This window comes from Cebidichthys violaceus, unplaced genomic scaffold (assembly GCF_023349555.1).
Source record: "Cebidichthys violaceus isolate CVI_PGR_0920_01 unplaced genomic scaffold, fCebVio1.0.p SCAF_15, whole genome shotgun sequence".
Lineage (NCBI taxonomy): Eukaryota > Metazoa > Chordata > Actinopteri > Perciformes > Stichaeidae > Cebidichthys > Cebidichthys violaceus.
The window spans coordinates 11,621,624-11,639,120 of NW_027176318.1; the positions used below are offsets into that span (position 1 = coordinate 11,621,624).

The window sequence follows — 17,497 nt, forward strand, 5'->3', positions numbered from 1 at the left end:
TTGTGTAGGGATGTATTTGATGGTGCTGTTGTTGGGTAACTGGCTTTAACATAAGACTCAAGTCTTCTGTAAACACGTTGATTTACTGTCTTCTGTGTTTTAATTGATTATTGTTATATTGATCATCCTTACAGTGACCGAACATGTGATATGTGTGTACTGCAACTCCGTAATCTGGAATAGTGAGCAAATTTTAGTAGTGGTAGTAATACTTCTTTAATGAGGGGTGAGCTTGATAATGACAGGAAAATACACAGCTGACAAGGGACGTCATTGTCAGTGTACCCTGTCTCTTATTTTGAAAAACGTGTGAACCGGAAGTGCTTTTCCTCGAGGAACTGCGTAATGAAAGAAGTGTTCCCCACTGCCGACACGTGTGTAGACGTCAAAGACCGGCCGTCAACAAATGCCCACATGACATGAACATGTAAGTTTACATGAATGCGATGTAAATGTAACTTGTGAATGAAAGTAGTGACTCGTAGTTTAGAGACAGACCAGCTAGCGGCTAAGTTAGCGGCTAAGCTAGCAGGCGGAACCAAAGGAACGCCATAACTGGCAGGTGACGGGTGGTTTGTGTACATTTTGCACGAGTGGGTTAACGTAACTATAACGTTACTTTACTCCACTTTAGTTCACTACTTTCGCTGGCACAGTAAACCTTAAGGATTTAGGAAATGTTAGTTCTATTTTCAACAGCTTGGCTGCTTTGTCACCAACTGATGTGATGCATTATGGGTTATTGTGGTGGTTTTTTTTTTTACAGATGTTTCCTATGCAGCAATGGCTGACGCGTTTAGCAGCAGCTCGGAAACCGTAATCCAGCGTGCGGTGGACGTTACGGTGAAGACCAGTACGCCTCTGGAGAAACTTGAAGAGCTGTATCAGATTAAGGACACGTGCGACTTCATCACTGAGCATCAGTTTGAAAAAGTGAGGACATGCCTTCTACATTTAGTCAATAAATGAGCTCAATTGTGTATAAAAGCATGACAGGACAACACCATTCTAGTTAAACACCTGTGTAATGTTTTCACTTCAACAGCTGAGTCACTTGCAGGAATGCCAGATGCACGTTTTCGAGGCTTATTTGTCTGAATGGTTTACGTCACAGGTTGCACTGCAGTTCCCTGATGAGCTGCTGGTGGACTCGGTGGCAGTAGCTGTGGAGATCGAGAGGAGCAGTAACGCCAAGACGTTCATTTTGGGAGACACATCCTATGGCAGGTACCTCACCAGGTTTAGCTGAGACGAGTCTCACTTGGTTCAGTTATGCATTGCCTGCACACTGCTTATGTCATTGTTAGTGCTTTGATTCTTCATGCTAAGGGAAGAGAACAAGCAGTGACCAGTTTTACCTTTACTGTGTATCTGCAAAAGACACTTTAAGCTTTACAACTTTTGATCCAAATTGGCTTGTTGAGCTTTTTCATCTGCTCTACTGTGAGTGTAAATGAGTCGAACGCTGTGATGAAGGTGTCTGATTCTCTCTCGAGCAGCTGCTGTGTGGACGAGGTGGCTGCGGAACACGTCGGAGCCGACTGCATCGTGCACTACGGCGGCGCCTGCCTCAGCCCGTCTGAGAGGCTGCCGCTGATGTACGTCTTTGAGCGGAGACCGGTGGATCTTGAGAAGTGCACCTCCGCCTTCAGAGAGCTCCACCCTGACGCCCAGAGTCACATCGTCATCCTCTATGATGTCAACTATGTTCATGCTAGAAGTAAGTATCTGATGTATGGAAGGGAGAATTTATATTGAGTAGATATTCATGTTTATCTAACCAGTCATCTTTCAAATCCTGATGTGTAATTCTTTAAGGAAATAGGACAGCTTTTAGAAGAAGATGAATAGTAGGACAGTTTTCATTCATATAACTATCAGCGTCCTCAAAAACTGAATATCGTTTACATTTTTCAGATGATCTTCTGACACTGCTGTCGCCAGAGTATCCAAACGTAGTCGTTTCAGAGCTAGTTGTGGAAGGGGAGCAGTGCTACAGTCACGGCCGGATTAAGAGACAACGTGACGACTCCCGTCCGTCGGAGCTAGACACCAGCCGGGTTGTTTGTCAGTTTGGAAGGCGGTTCTCCTTGAAAGGCGGTTCAAGCGTCACGGATTACAGAATGTTCTATGTCGGCCAAGAGGGAGCGACGCTGACAAACTTCATGATGACGTGGAACCGCTGCTCGTTTACTTCTTTTGACCCCATGAAAGGAACGGGCCGGACTGAGTCGGTGAGTGTCAACCGCGCTCTGATGAAGCGATATTACGCTATAGAAAGGGCCAAAGATGCCGATGTGGTCGGCATCCTAGTTGGCACGCTCGGGGTGGCCGACTACCTCGGCATCATCCAGCAGCTGAAGGAGACCGTCAAGGGAGCGGGCAAGAAGAGCTACGTGTTCGCCATGGGGAAGCTGAACGTGCCCAAACTAGCAAACTTTCTTGAAATTGACATTTTTGTTTTAATTGCGTGTCCCGAGAACTCCCTGCTAGACTCCAGTGAGTTCTATAAACCGGTAGTAACGCCATTTGAGATGGAGGTGGCCTGCAACAAGAAGAGGGAGTGGTCGGAGGAATACGTCACGGACTTCAGATGTCTCCTGCCAGGTGAGATCACGATCTGTCTTCGATCCACTCCTCTGTTAAAGAGCCTGATTATTGTGATGAAATGTTGGATATATGTATGCGTATGTTTGCCTGTTATAATTCAGGTTCAGTCTTTTATAGAGGCTTTATTTAATAATAGATGTGAACTTTCTAATTCCTCTTGTAAAATGTGTATTGGTGACTACAGTTATTATTATTCCATTAATATGTTGGGTTTTTTTTAGGGGGAGGATTTTGCATTTTGTCTAAATCAAGAACTAAAAATATCAAAGTTAAACACAAAAGTCTGCCTCCTCTCATAATATGAACACCGGTCTATATCTTTATTATCCAGACATGTGATCACCAGTAGCCCAGTGAAGGCTGTAGCAGTATTTATTCTTTTTTATTTCAAACTTTCACCAGGTGGACAGAGCCACGTTCCTCTGTCCGACCAGCAGCAGGACGATGAAACGGACGTGTCTTTAATCACAGGAGCTCTGCGGAGCCACAGTCTGCTGAGCAGCGAGCCTGCAGCGTCTTCATTCGGCTCCTCCGTGGTCCTCAGGAACCAGACGCTGACCGTGGCCAACGCAAACTCAGCTGGTACGAGGCGGTCACAAAGTCTGCTGCACACAAGACACCGTTTGATTTCCATACATCTGAGTTTATTGAAGAGTTCTGCACACATACAGTAATTGTTCAATCAGTCAAAGACATTTTGCGTTCTCTTTTCAGCCTCGTTTCTGGCAGAACGAAGCTGGCGTGGCTTAGAGAAGAAGCTGGGAGAGACGCCTGTGGTGAAGGCAGTAGAGGGCAGGAGAGGAATAGCTATAGCCTATGAAGAGGAAGGAGCGCCTCCGTGAACATCATTTAATCATGCCTGCAGATATCAAATGTACATTGTTTTTAATTACTGGAAGCTGTAAGTAATGATCAAGTTTTCATAAAACCAGTATCAGATATCACTCTTTGTTTGTATCTCATTACTGAATCACAGAATGTATCCTATGATTATGCTTCACACTGTACAATGTATTCATTGTGAAACGGATTTCATTTACTGAAAGTGTTGAAAGGTTGCATTAATGAACTTGTGGACCCCGATTAATCAAATGTAGTTGGTTCTGAAATGGTTCTGGTAGGGGTTCCACGTCACTGTATTACTGGTTCTAGTATCCGTTCACATGCATTCATATTAATGACTGGCCATTGACAGGAACTTCTTCCACAAAGGAGGCAGGAAATATACCAGTGTTCCCATTACATCGCCCTTCCAACCAGTCCTGATTAACTAAAACAAAAAGAAGAAATTGTGGATTAAAATCCTGTTTCTCAGACAGATCCCATATTTTTTAAGATTTTTAAGATATTTGGAGCCTCACCTCTAGAGAGTAATGTGATGGTGTCTCCTTCATGGAAGCTGAGGTCCTCTGGGTTTGACGACTCGTAGGAATGAAGTGCCACCAAGGGAAGCTCGCTCCGTGGGTTTCCATCAGTTTGCTGAAAACACAAATTGCATATAGATAATTTGCTGCTCAATTTCATAATAACTGAAGTGGAAAATTACAATCTTGTTTTGCACTGGCTTCATGATGCATGGTAGAATTTTCACTTAGTGGATACAGGAAGATATAGTGGCCCATAACCTAATATGGAGAATGAAATGCTCCTATGATACATTCATATATAACATATAAAAACTAAAATGAACTGCTCAGAACCACCATGAGAACAGGAGGCACAGCCATGGGCCACTACTCGCCTCTTTGGCGTGACACCACAAGGTGATGCGTTGACCTCTGGCTCGACGCCACACACTCTCCATATCTGTGCCGGAGGTGATGACACTTTGTTCCGTTAACTCGGAGCTCAAACTAAATCACACAAGAAAGAATTGAATTTAGCGCTCTATCAGTAATGACATGTTTCAATTGAACTGGAAGATCTTTTAAATGTGCACCTTACCTCAAAGTGACGGCAGCAGTCGGGAGATTCAGTTTCTTGCTGATTTTCTCGATCAGTACTGCATAGGGAGACCCAAGAGGTACTGACACAGCAAAGTTGAATGTGAAATGGACTTTGACAATACACAAGTTGTCAGACGGTTCATCCTGGCAAATAACGAAAGGGCACATTGATGGTATTAAATCAACCTGAAACACTTGAATCCTTCCCTTGTTGCCCCATTGTTTGGTCTACAGGTGCATCCTACTCATGGGCAGGTCTGGACAAGTCAAGGATTTGACTCGGCGTACCTTTTGTTGTGTGCCTCCACTGCTTCTACCACTAGGAGTCAGACCTTAAACACAGAGGAGGAGTTGGTCAAAGGGAATGATATCCAGCACCAATCAGAGAATGGTGCCTGTCGTTATTAACGTTTACTGTAGTTCACCTTGCTTCCTCTCAGGTCTGGTGGGGGGTTCTCGAGGTGGAGGCTGAGATATTCCCTGTCCCTGATTGATACCATCCAAATAATACCATTCAAAGGAGAAAATAAATAAAGAAAACATGAACAAACACCACGTTTGCACCATTTGCCACTATAGTAAACTTCAGAGTAAGTAAAACTAGACGACCGATGATGTATTTAACAAACACTTAAAGTCTCAGAGCAAACCGTTTGACTATTAGAGACTACACGGCTTTTAAAAACAATAAGCAATCTACGAAACAAGAAACGATCCTCTGAAAAATGTCTCACCTCGTTCTGTTTGGAAGACAAGGAGATCTCCAACCGCTCCAGGTAATTGTAAGGAACGAGTCCTCTCTGTAATTGACATGATAATGATGAATAGAAAGTGACATGAAGAATGGTTTCATGTGCATATTTCATGAAACCAGAGGTATTGAGGGACACACTAGCACAGTGGCTGCAGACGTAGAGATTCTGCACGTAGTGGCCTTACTCTTTCGTTGAAGATCACAGATGCCCAGTTGTCGGCACCCTTCTGCAGTACAAACACAATATTGCCCGGCACTACGGCCAACTCATCACTGGTCTCAGGAACAAACTTGAAGAGGACGGTGTGGGGCTCTCCTTCTAAAGCCCTGTGAAGACAGCAGACATCCACATGGCTTCAAGAGCTCTGCTGGAACACGGTCTTCAGTTGACGGAACAACGACACAGTTCTATCACAAATACACAATGAGGTCATCTGCAATCCTGCAACAAGGCTGAACTGGAACAACTGTAAACAAATCATATCTTTAAATATTAAAATGAATTAACATATTTTAAATATGTGTCCTTATGTGGACTGTTGTACCTCAAAACTTCAGGTTCTTTTGGACGAGTTGGACCATCTTCAACCTGTCAGAGGTAAACAAAAACACAGCATCCAATCAGTAGAGCTCGAGGCTCTGTAACATAAGCTTATAGTAACCAATCTCTATGTCATAAGATTGTATTGAATCTGTTTTCTTTTTATGGCCATATATATGTCACCTGTGGCTGTAAGGGGGCAAATCCAGAGAAGGCATCCTGAGGAACGACTGAGGCAACAACCTGAAGATATCAGAGGAGAAACGTAGGTTATGTATGGAAAACATTTGTAGTTTTAAGTGATTAAAGTGATTTAAAGACATTTCAGTGACTTAGACGAGCTGCTCTCAGGTGACGTTTAATGGAGCTGATATCACATTGAATGTGAATGATGGAGCACCAACTGTTACCTTTGCTTTGCCCAGGTAGTCCTTCTTCTCCAGCTCAGCAACATAGTGCTTATTCGGTTTAAACAGCACTTTTGATGGGAACTCGACTGGCTTGAAAAGTTTCTGCTTCTGTTGGTTGCAATGGAGACGATAACATCCGTGAAGTATTTCTGACATGACAGAAAATTCTGATTCAACAGAGTATCACTTTGAGCAACACCGATCTAAGCTAATAGCACCCTCCATGCCTCATCGTTGACTCATATTAATGTACATTCATTTGCAAATACACTGGATGATATAGGGCTTTTATTAGTAAATGTTCACTGGCAAGAGAATGTGAAGCAAAGCCTCTTTAAAAAGCCTCGTCTGATTTGTGGGCAGGTGCATCACATTGCCATCTCACCCAGAGACTTGATAAATCTGGGTTTGTTTTAATCTGAACCAGTCTGACAGCTGAATACACATCATTCTTTGTCATGAATATGATCACATATAGAGATATCGACTAACTGGCTATTGCATGTTAACTGACCAGGGTGGAGTCCAGAGCTCTGTCGATGATGGTGAGCTTGGTGTCTGTCTTGTAGTTCAGAGCCTTCACAAGGTGTTCGTGGGCTTTGTCCCAGTGACCCAGCTGGGCCTCAGACAGAGCCATATTGAGGAGAACCTGTGGCGGGAAACATTGATATCGTATTAGATGTTTATATTTATTGTCACTGTTTTAATTTGAAACATTTGAAATCCACTCGTCATGAAGGAGTGAAAGTGTGTCAAACTGTACTTTGACAGAATGACAACAGTGTCAGATGAAAGCAGACAAACTATCCAGCCTATAATATAAGTATATTATACAAGCCATCAGGGCAGGTTAGAAAATGAATGCACTGTTTGACAGTAGTAGACCGAATAGAGAAGAACAGTCTAATGTTACATTTATATAATAATGAGGCTTTACAAGAACATATCAGAATGATTGGATGATTTTTAATACTTACCTCACATGCATATAGTTTGTATCTGAGACCAAGTGCTTTGTAGTCTATCAGCTGGTTGCCTCTTAGTGCTTTGAAGGCTTGCTGGAAATCAGCTAAACTCTCTTCGAACCTTTGAATACAAACAATGCAGTTCATTGATTTAGCATGTAATAAACCACAAAAAGATATTTAAAAGAATAGAGTAGTGACTAAGAAATGTCATGATCGTCAAAGCATACTGTGTTTGGTATTCTTTAAATGACAATGTTATGAATGAAGAATGAATGTGGTCGTTGTCTTGTAGGTGACTGGTGCGTCTTGTAGGTGACTGGTGTGTCTTGTAGGTGACTGGTGTGTCTTGTAGGTGACTGGTGCGTCTTGTAGGTGACTGGTGCGTCTTGCCTCTTCTTTCTGTAAAACGTCATTCCTCTTTGAAAGAAGGCAACAGCAAGATGTTCATCCTTTCCTATGCTGCAATCAAAGGCCTGAGAAACACAAGACAACAGTAACTTCCTCAAGAAGAAAAGAGAAATGGTGAACTCCACTTCTTCTTTCTGAGTGACTCGTGCTTTCAGACTGCAAATACATCAAAGCATTTCATCTCGGCTTTATCAGCTTTATCAGAAACTAGATTGCGCTGTTTGATGAATAAAGTGATGTTTTTTGTCTCTCATTTCACCAACACAACGTCACACGTACCTTCTCAGCAGCATCCAGGTCTTGGTTCAGAAGATGGAGACAGCCAATGTCAAAATAAATTTTGGAGTTCGGCTCCTGGATAGCCAGGAAGATCCTGAGCGCCTCCGTCAAATCCTGACTGTCAACGCAAGTGACAGCCTTGTCCCACTGGCGCAAAGTGTCCACGAAAGTCATCGCGGCTGGTTTGGAGTCCACTGAGCTGTAGAGCAAATTCAGGAAGCTCTTCTGATTTGTACCAACTGGTTCAGGAAGTGTGATGAAATGTTAGTGCATTTGCATCTGCACCTGCACCACTACCAGTGGTTGCTGTCATGACTTTGACATATATTTACGAGTGTCATTATTAGTACACAGACAAAGATTAGGTGAACTGTTGTCCTTCATTGTGATTTAAAAGCCCTACATCTGATCCCCTATGTGGAGCTTTATTTTTGGATTCTTTGTTCTTTCTTTTATTTTAGTTATCAACGTCAGTGTCAAAACTATAACTTCTGGGAAAGAACTTAAAAATACATCGCTCGTGAAAGCAATTAAACAATTCCGCTGAGAAAGGACGGGACGTGTTGAGTGTTGTTGCCCGTGTTCACTCTCTCGCGTGTCCCAAATGTAAACGGTGCTTTTATTTTTAAAAGAATAAAAACGTATTTCCGTTATTCGTCGGTCTAGCTTGACACCAGTTGCCGTGATGCAGTCGTTGCGAGCTAAACAAACATGTCTCTGCAACATAATGAGACGACGGACCTCAATGATACGTAGGCCAATGCAAAGAGGAATATGCGACGATTTATAAGAAACGCGCCAGACATTGAGCTGTAGATGGCGAGTCGATCTACTCTTCAGTGGGTTAGCTTCGTGTAGCCCTTTGTGACCGTGTTTACACATTGCTAGCTAGCTCCACAGTTGGCTAATGTAAGCTAGCAACATGGACCTTGGAACAATGTTGTACAACAAATTAAAAGATGTTACGTGGAGCACGACGTCTCTGCCATTAGATCAACTGGTCAGCGCTTATAGGTTGCCTCAAATTGCCAAGCTGGATAACGGTTAGTAACCCGCTGTCACTACTAAGCTTTCTTTTGCTAGCTGCTAGTCGCTAGTTAGCAGCTAAGGTAAACTAACGTGCGTTAAAGCTAAACTCAACCAACTTTTTCAGAGGCTGATTTTGTCAGCGTGTCGTATTACTTCCCAGCAAAAGTGTCACGTTAACGTTGGTTAACGATTGCGGTTGCGTCACTGTATCTGAACCCTTGTATCTGTCGTGGAAATCTCACCAAATATTCACGTTTGGTGAGTTAGTGAGTGTTGGCTCGCTGCTTTCTCTCTGTAGCCATGTCAGTCACAATACAACCAACTGCTGCTGTAATAGTATTTCTAGTCAGGGACAACACACTGAGGGAACAGAAGACTGTTGATATGTGCATATCATTGTACTGTAAAGGCGCATGTGCAGTGTGTCCTGGTTCAATGAAAGACTCATTTAGGCAAAACCAGATGATGCAGTGAACTCACATGAAGGTAGAACGACCCTACAGATCAGGGAATTTACCTCTCCATCAGTTGTGTAATAACACAAACATGTGTGTTGTGTTATGTACTATGAAGTGAAGCTATTATGAGACCATCAACATGTATTTGATCTCTATGGTGGTGGTGTATTGTGCTTCTTAAATTGGAGTGCTTGTTTCTAGAGGTGTGGATTGAGGCGTTTGTCATCGTCTGTAGAGGACTTCAGTGTGCTGAGTAATCCAGAGGAGCAGCCTGAGGGAGTAATCATTTCTCAGGATACTGACTTCATTGTTTGGGATACTCATTAAAGTTTGTGTCAACCATGGATGGTAAAAGAGTGATCTTGCTGCTGTGACCCACATTAATCAGGCCGATTCATTCATAAGTGCTGAAACACAGTGACATCAGTGTCTGAGTCATCATACTTTATATTTTAACATGTTACTGTTTGCAGGTGTAATGACGGAACGTGTTACATGACGGTTATGTTTTATGAGTTCAGATTTTGATTTTGCAGTGAGTACATCAGACGTTACTGACGGTTACATTTAGTGATGTACAGTTTGATGTTTTCTCCACTGTACCGTGCGGTGTTACAATATTTCTTTGAAAGGTGAAATCTGTGTTCTGCTTGTTGTTTTTCGTTCCTCCAGGCCAGCTGGTTGACGGGCTCAGAGACAGCGACTACCTCTTGATTCATTCCTGCCGTCAGTGGACGACTATTACTGCTCACAGTCTGGAGGAGGGACACTATGTCATTGGGCCCAAAATAGAGATCCCAGTACACTATGAAGGTGAGCTACAGCTGCATGGACGCTCAATGCTCGTGACATTATCTTCTCATGATGTCTCTTTGTATATATTAAAACAAAAGGTGCTTACACTGACAGCATGGTGTTCCTCTAATAATGAGTCAAATCTGTGATCTCTGTGCTGCAGCGCTAGATAACACAGAAGACATGTTGAGAGGAGTTTTGGTGTATCATCATAGGAACAATGTGACATTCTTTTTATTGATTCTTGCACAATCTATGCTCGACCCCGTCCGTTGCATTGAGACCTCTTTTCCTGCTTCAGGTCAGTTTAAGCTCCTGGAGCAGGACCGAGATGTCAAGGAACCTGTGCAGTACTTCAACAGCGTGGAGGAGGTGGCCAAAGCGTTCCCTGAGAGGGTCTACGTCATGGAAGAAATCACTTTCAATGTTAAGGTACGTCAAACGTGTTATCGGGATTATTAGGGTTGCTCCTGGATTCTGTAGCGCTAAGTAACATTTGTATATTTATACCATGTTATATATCTGACTTCAGACTCATTTGATAAACTAAGAGCTCCATTAAAGACTAGATATACTTTTTTCCCGTAAATTTAGCTCCACAAAGTAGATTTAAGTTAGGACACCATTAATATTCATAAAGGTTTATTACATGATCTTTGTTGTGGTCAATGTCTACTTTGATGTTTCTTGATACGACCACACTAATAAGTAATATTAAGGGAAACAAAGCCATTATTTATAAATTGCTTGTATAACCTAATATAACCTAATGTCTACTGACGGGATGTTACTTGAAACATGCTCTCGTTCAGTTCTTCAGTACTTACGCCATGTGTTGTCTTTTCACAGATGGCTTCAGGAGAATGCAATGAAGACACTGAAGTGTATAACATAACACTCAGCACCGGTGATGAACTGACATTAATGGGCCAGGCTGAGATCCTATACGCCAAGACCTCCAAAGAAAAATCGAGGTTCAACACAATTTTTAAGAAGATTGGGAAGCTGAACTCCATCAGCAAGATCGGTCGAAGCAAGATGCCCTGCTTGATCTGCATGAACCATCGCACCAACGAGAGCATCAGCCTGCCTTTCCAGTGCAAAGGCAGGTTCAGCACCTGCAGTCCGCTGGAGCTCCAGATGCAGGACGGCGAGCACATCATCAGGAACATCGTGGAGAAAACCCGTCTCCCCGTCAATGTCACAGTACCCAGCAGTCCACCCCGCAACCAGCATGACCTCCACCTCATCCGGGAGGGACACCGCTACAAGCTGGTCAACATTCAGACGAAGACGGTGGTCGTGTGCTGCGTCCTGCGAAGCAACAAAATTATCCCCATCCATTTTCCCTTTCATATGGCCATGCCTAGATTTATTATCCCAGAAGAACTGCTGCAAGGAGAGTTGTGGCTAGAAACTATGGTGCATCGCTGGTTCTCCTTCTGCCAGGAGCAGTTTGACATAGACGACTATTCTCGCGCCGTCCGGGATGTGCGGACCGACTGGAACGACGATGGGAAGAGCCCGAAGAAAAGCAGTGGCAACGGCAGTTGCAGCGGAAGCAGCGGCAGCTCCAACGGTTGTCCCAACCACATGCAGATTCCCAGCTCTCTGACTTACGCCCGGGAGGAGCTCACCCAGTCCTTCCACCGACTCTCTGTGTGCGTGTACGGCAGCAACTTGCACGGCAACAGCGAGGTCAATTTGCAGGGCTGCATGACGCTATGTGGAGACTGGGCCCTTCTTCCCTCTGACAGCATCCCTTCAGACTCGGGAGAAAATGAACACTTTTTCCCCGAACTGATGGACAGCACAAGCCAGCAGCCAGCCCTCAACAAGTCGGACGTTCCCTATGAGGAGCTGTGGTTGGATCACCTGAGAGGTCAGATCCCAAAACCTTCTGTCAGCGAAGGAACTCGAGGCGTCAACAACGGCTGCTGTACCGCTACAGCAGCAGCCCTGTCATACCCGGTGACCTGTCCTCTTGGTGCAACACCTGGTTTAGATGCGTCTCTTACTCCACCACCAGTTCCACCTAAGTCTGAAGCTGTGAGTATAATCTACCAGACTTAAAGTTGATTCTGTGACTCCCAGAGTTACTGTGGGAACGGCAAGTGCAGTTTAACAGTAGCGTCTTTGTCAGAAATGCAACTGAGACAGCTGCTGTATTAGATTACGGTGCAGCTACACAAACTCACATTGTTAGAAAGAAGTCATTCAAAATGTAATAATGATTTCATGATTTCTGATAAAAGGTTGCCATGTGTGCCATGTTGCCAGGTTGCCGTGTAGCATTGATTGTGGTGACGGATGCATTGTTTCCTGTGGCTGCTTCACAATAAAAGTGACCCCGTTGAAAGCTTTTCTCATGAAGCAGTAGGATGTTCAGTTTGTGACTCAACACAGCGCTGAGAGAGTTCTAAAGAGGGACTGTGAGGCTGCTGCCAACGAGGTTAGAGTGCTCTGGATTTCACGGAGACGTCGTTCCCTTTAGATGTCTCGTGCTTAGGAAGGCAATCTGATCTAATCTCTGCCACTACCAATGAAAACTCCAGAATTACTCAATGTAAATACATGAATGGCAATTGCAGATCAACTGCAGACCATGAATAGTAAAACACAGGGTTTGATTTCATGCTATTTTAAGGATTGTAATTCAAAGCGGTGTCTGACCCCTTTCAGCTCTACAGAAATGAATGAATGAGTTGAATTTGTCGTCAGTTTGAAAGTTCCTTTCCTCTCCAGGTGAAGGAAGAATGCCGTCTTTTGAACGCTCCGCCAATTCCTCCACGAAGTTTGAAACAGATGCCGTCTGTGCCCATCCCGTCTAAACCACGGCAGCAGGAGACTCGGTCTCCAAGTCCGACCCTCTCCTATTATTCCTCTGGTCTCCACAACATGTGAGAATTATCAACGTTTAAACATTTAAAAAAAGCACATTTCATAGTGCTAGAGAACAATGTTGTGATGTTATTTTTATTTCTGAAATCCATCTAGATCTGAGTAATGATGTTGTATATTTAGCTGTTATAACACACTTCTTTCTTTACTCCAGTCAGTCGGTAACAGACTGAAATGTTAAATACATGATGAGGTCTCCTTGCTCTTATACCACACATTAATTTTCTACTTTTCCATCAGTAGTGGAGCATCCGAGCAAGAGGCGGCCGACCCTCATGAGCCGAGCCGGGTGTGCTACCCCTGTACCTGGGTTAAATCCCACAGCACTGAGCCAAATGCTGCCTTGCCCAGCAGCAGCCTGCCTTCAGACGGGATGTCCTCCAGGTTGTCGTGGCCGAATAATTTCAGTGGAGGACAGTCGCACAGCATGGAGGAATTTCAACCGGCCAGCTGTCGAAGTTACTACAGTTACCCCAGAAAAAGATCCCCGAGCGCCCCGAAAACCTGCACAACCAGCCTGGTGGACTTTGACGGCCGAGAGCACGCACGCGGCAGGAAGAACTCCGGGTCGCAGACGGCTTCTCTGAATCAGTTCTGCTCCAAATCTTCAAGTTTCAACTCAGAGATGTACAGAGACAAGCCCATAGAAGAGTCTAACACCAAGCAGAGCCTCTCCTGCCCCATCCTACCGCCGAGGACACCAAAGGCGAACGCCGCGCAGAAGAGCGCGGATTTACCGTCGGACTCCGTCTGTGACAGCGAGCGGGAAACCTCCGACTGCTCACTCGCTCACCATGAGCAGACCACAAACGACTCGTTAACCCCCATCTGTCCATCCTCCCCCCCCACCGCGCAGTGGCAGCCCCCGGCCAGTCTGGCTGGCCTTTGTATTGAGGAGGTGTCCAGATCTCTGAGGTTCATCGGCCTGCCGGAGGACGTCGTTTCTCTTTTCGTGTCCGAGAAGATTGACGGGAATCTACTCCTGCAGCTCACCGAGGAGATTCTGTCAGAGGACTTCAAGCTAAGCAAACTGCAGGTAAAGAAACTCATGCAGTTCATTAACGGGTGGAGGCCCAAGATATAACGAACAGTGTACGACACTACGCTCTGTCACAAAGCAGAGTCATGCCTTCAGTATATATGCTATGCACACAAAGAGGTTCTTTTTGTATGATATGAATTTATGTCTTTGTTACTTTATTGCGGGGAAAGACTTAAAGTCTGTGACTGCTCTTTGCTAACTGATGAAACCATTTGGCACTTTCATGGAGACATTTCCGCGTCGGCTACTTTTGCCCACAGCCTACTAGTGGACATGTCGTCACATGAATCCTAATTCAAGCCAACAGATGTAGAAGAAGACACCGACGTGATGAGAGATCAATGAGGACGTTGTACCGCTCTGTCCTTAAAGTGGAATATCACAAGCTGTGAATCAATCAAGGGTTTATAAAAGAGCACAGAGGACGATGGTACATGTCGCTTATTTACCATATTCAAAAACATTTTGTAGGTGATAGTAAATTGGACATTTGGCTGAATTTGGTAACCGCCAAAAAAAGCTCGCTTTCCAAACTTGCAGTTCTATAGTTATGAGGTGTTTTTACGAGGTCAGGGATGTGACGGAGGATTGTGTTTAAGTGCACTTCTAAACATCCAGAACAGTGGATTTAATACGACCCGCCCTCTGCTAACAGGTACTAAGAAGTACGTGAGTCTGTGCATGGATCTGGTCTCAGGTGGTGTTGGCTTCCTGTCTAGTTTTAGGAGACAAAGTTGACCCTAACCCCTAATCACGTCTGCATTCTTGGTGTGATATTCTACTTTACTGAACTATGAGTCAAATCAAATGATTATGATCATTCATGTGCAACAACATGTCCCATCTATGAACTCTCCTCATGCAAGCTCTTATTAATACTTTCTTCATTTAAAGTTGTATTCAACTATATTGCTAATTGCTTTGAATTTAAACACCTCTGCTAAAAAAAAATACTTTTTAGAGATTATCTATTGCAGAAGAAGACTGACAAACAACATGTCATTCTATACAAAATGATATCCTTCCTCTAAAACGTACATGGAAATAACAGATGCGATGACGTCCTACACAAAATACAAATTATGCATCATGCACTTTGGTGGATTTCAGCCTTATTAATTGCAGTTAAGGTCATTAAATATAAACTATGAAAGAAAAGAGTGAATGCACTACACGCTTTTTCAACACTAATGGTACTTCTCTTTGGTCTCGTTGTATTGTAAGTGTGCTCTAGTGCTAGAAACTATTACATGTTAGCTTGTCTGCGCCTTAACCCATAGACCTTAAAATACATCATGTTTCTCTTCGTCGTGACGTTTTCCTTCAGTCTCGTTGAGAATAGACGTCTCGACATGAACATGTGGAGCATGTGGAGCATGTGTTCCCATGCCCTGAGAGGCTGAAGCTGAACATGAGCAGCCTAAATGAAACATTGGTTTCTATTGGTACCAAACCTTTTGTCTGTAGCCTTAAATCAGAGTTGATTTATTTATGCAGTATTTAACATAATGCAGAATATGCAGATAGTTATTTTCAGACTGTTGGTGTGTCTGATGTATGAAGGCGCCTCAGCAGCAGCAGCTGTTCATTTCTTCCCCTGACACTTCCTGCAGTGTGTTGTTACATATTCTACTTGATATATTGTTTATGTAAATGCAAATTTAATGTGATTTTTTTTTTTTCTTTCTTTTTTTTTTAAGAAAGTTATTACTAATGTTGAAATGATTGTTATTAAGAAAAACAGCTCATGTTCAAATCTCTATTTTTGTTTAACATTGTGTTAATAAATCCATGAATGGTCAGGAGGTGAGAGGAGCCTCGGTCACACTACAGAGACAGTTCTAATGTTAATAAGACGTGCTCAGGTCACTTTACATATCGGCCCAGTGTCCACGTCTTTCATGCTGTGATACGCTGATATGTCCTCTGCAGCAGACGTGGCGATCCAAAGAGACCACGAGGAAGAACAACTCCGAGTGATAGAGAAGCGTTCTGCACGTTGAAATGACCACAAATAGAAAAGAGTGCATGCCAAAGGAATCTTTAATTCAGTGACTCTACATGGATACCTCTGAGATCTGAACTGTGAACGCACAACGACATGACTTCACCGTCAACACCGGTGACGTCTGTCAACCCGCGTTAACAATCAGCATCTGTGTGACTGTGACACTGGGTCTGATCGCGTTATTGAAATCTTGACTTGTGGACATCTTTCAGTTAACTTTTGTTTCTTTTTGATGGTATTAAAAACGGATTAACTGGTGTTTGTGTTTTATCTTTTCTTGTAGCAGTTCAGGGCTGTTCATGTGAAATCAGGAATAAGGTCAAGTTTTCACATTGAATAAGTTGCACAACAATGTCACAAGAGGTCTGTAGTTCAGCAACATGATACAACAGGTGATGGAAATGATTAACCCGAACATGTTTCAATGTAGCAAGACGCACAGATCAGAGATGAACATGAGGTCTTCGGGCACTCGGTGGCAGGTGGTCGAATATGGTTAGTACTGCCCCACTAGTTTAGTTATTAGGTGTATATGTGTACTCTGTAGATTCATTGATTTAATATAGTTGCATTCCAAATGACCCTGAAATATTACAAAACCAGTCAGCAAATTGCAGAAGTCCTCAGTAGAGGTTTGCAGATCCAATCTGAAGCATTTTGGGAACCAGTAAGTGTTTCATCAGTTCTGCTTCAGTGAGACCTTGTGGTCCGTTTCTTGCCTTACATCACAGGTTAACATCTCAGTTCAAAGGGAACTGCACTTCTGCTTTTTATGCCTCAATATATATTTATAATTATTATTTTAAAAAGCCAGTATGTGTTCCAGTGATTAGATGTTTGAATATCATCTCTGAGGACACAAGTATCATTTAATACTTTATAATCAAGGTCATATCACTTGGACACAAACAAATGGAGGAAAATGTAGATTTAAAAAAAAACAAAAACTACCACCAACAATAAATAAAAAGTGAATACAAATGTTATTTTGCAGCTCAGTTTTAGTTTAAGTGTCGAAGCCCGAACCTAACTTTAGTCTGAACATTCAGCTGCTGAACTGAACCATAAGACGTTTTGATCAACGTTGACCTGCAATCGTTTTTATTGTTATTATACATAATCTGTCATTGTGAGGGCATGTCTTCTGTCGGTTACCCTGACATGATTCGATGTCCTGTAGCTCATAAAGCAGGTGTTTATTAGATTGTAACCCAGACACACTTTAGTCTAACCCCCTTACTGTAACCAACCAACCAGGATGCTCTGGGTCTTTAGTCTCCACTCTACAAGGTGAAGCCACCCCTCCAACTCTGTGAGGCCAAATATGGATGAAAAGTCCACTATCAAG

General features: G+C 43.3%; 3 protein-coding genes across 4 annotated transcripts; 2 read left to right on the forward strand and 1 right to left on the reverse strand.

Moving 5' to 3' along the window:
• The first annotated feature begins 320 nt into the window (after positions 1-320).
• dph2 (diphthamide biosynthesis 2) lies at positions 321-3,554 on the forward strand. The gene is made up of 7 exons (XM_068710065.1): positions 321-427; positions 767-933; positions 1,115-1,227; positions 1,500-1,720; positions 1,918-2,607; positions 3,013-3,192; positions 3,325-3,554. The coding sequence occupies exons 2-7, from the start codon at positions 784-786 to the stop codon at positions 3,450-3,452; spliced, it is 1,482 nt and encodes a 493-aa protein (XP_068566166.1). The 5' UTR covers positions 321-427; positions 767-783; the 3' UTR covers positions 3,453-3,554.
• ncf2 (neutrophil cytosolic factor 2) lies at positions 3,233-8,120 on the reverse strand. Its single transcript, XM_068710063.1, has 15 exons — positions 7,917-8,120; positions 7,620-7,702; positions 7,239-7,347; positions 6,776-6,910; positions 6,262-6,369; positions 6,035-6,094; positions 5,856-5,899; positions 5,496-5,637; positions 5,291-5,356; positions 4,982-5,042; positions 4,845-4,888; positions 4,555-4,700; positions 4,352-4,463; positions 3,972-4,089; positions 3,233-3,880 (listed from the first exon to the last, which is right to left on the reverse strand). The coding sequence occupies exons 1-15, from the start codon at positions 8,088-8,090 to the stop codon at positions 3,780-3,782; spliced, it is 1,503 nt and encodes a 500-aa protein (XP_068566164.1). The 5' UTR covers positions 8,091-8,120; the 3' UTR covers positions 3,233-3,779.
• Positions 8,121-8,587: 467 nt separating this feature from the next.
• On the forward strand, positions 8,588-16,407 carry garem (GRB2 associated, regulator of MAPK1). Of its 2 annotated transcripts, none has more exons than XM_068710066.1 (6): positions 8,588-8,959; positions 10,076-10,216; positions 10,500-10,630; positions 11,048-12,247; positions 12,944-13,098; positions 13,340-16,407. In XM_068710066.1, the coding sequence occupies exons 1-6, from the start codon at positions 8,839-8,841 to the stop codon at positions 14,181-14,183; spliced, it is 2,592 nt and encodes an 863-aa protein (XP_068566167.1). In that variant the 5' UTR covers positions 8,588-8,838; the 3' UTR covers positions 14,184-16,407. The 2 variants fall into 2 exon arrangements, with proteins under 2 accessions (XP_068566167.1, XP_068566168.1); XM_068710067.1 differs by having other exon boundaries at positions 13,343-16,407.
• The last annotated feature ends 1,090 nt before the right edge of the window (positions 16,408-17,497 follow it).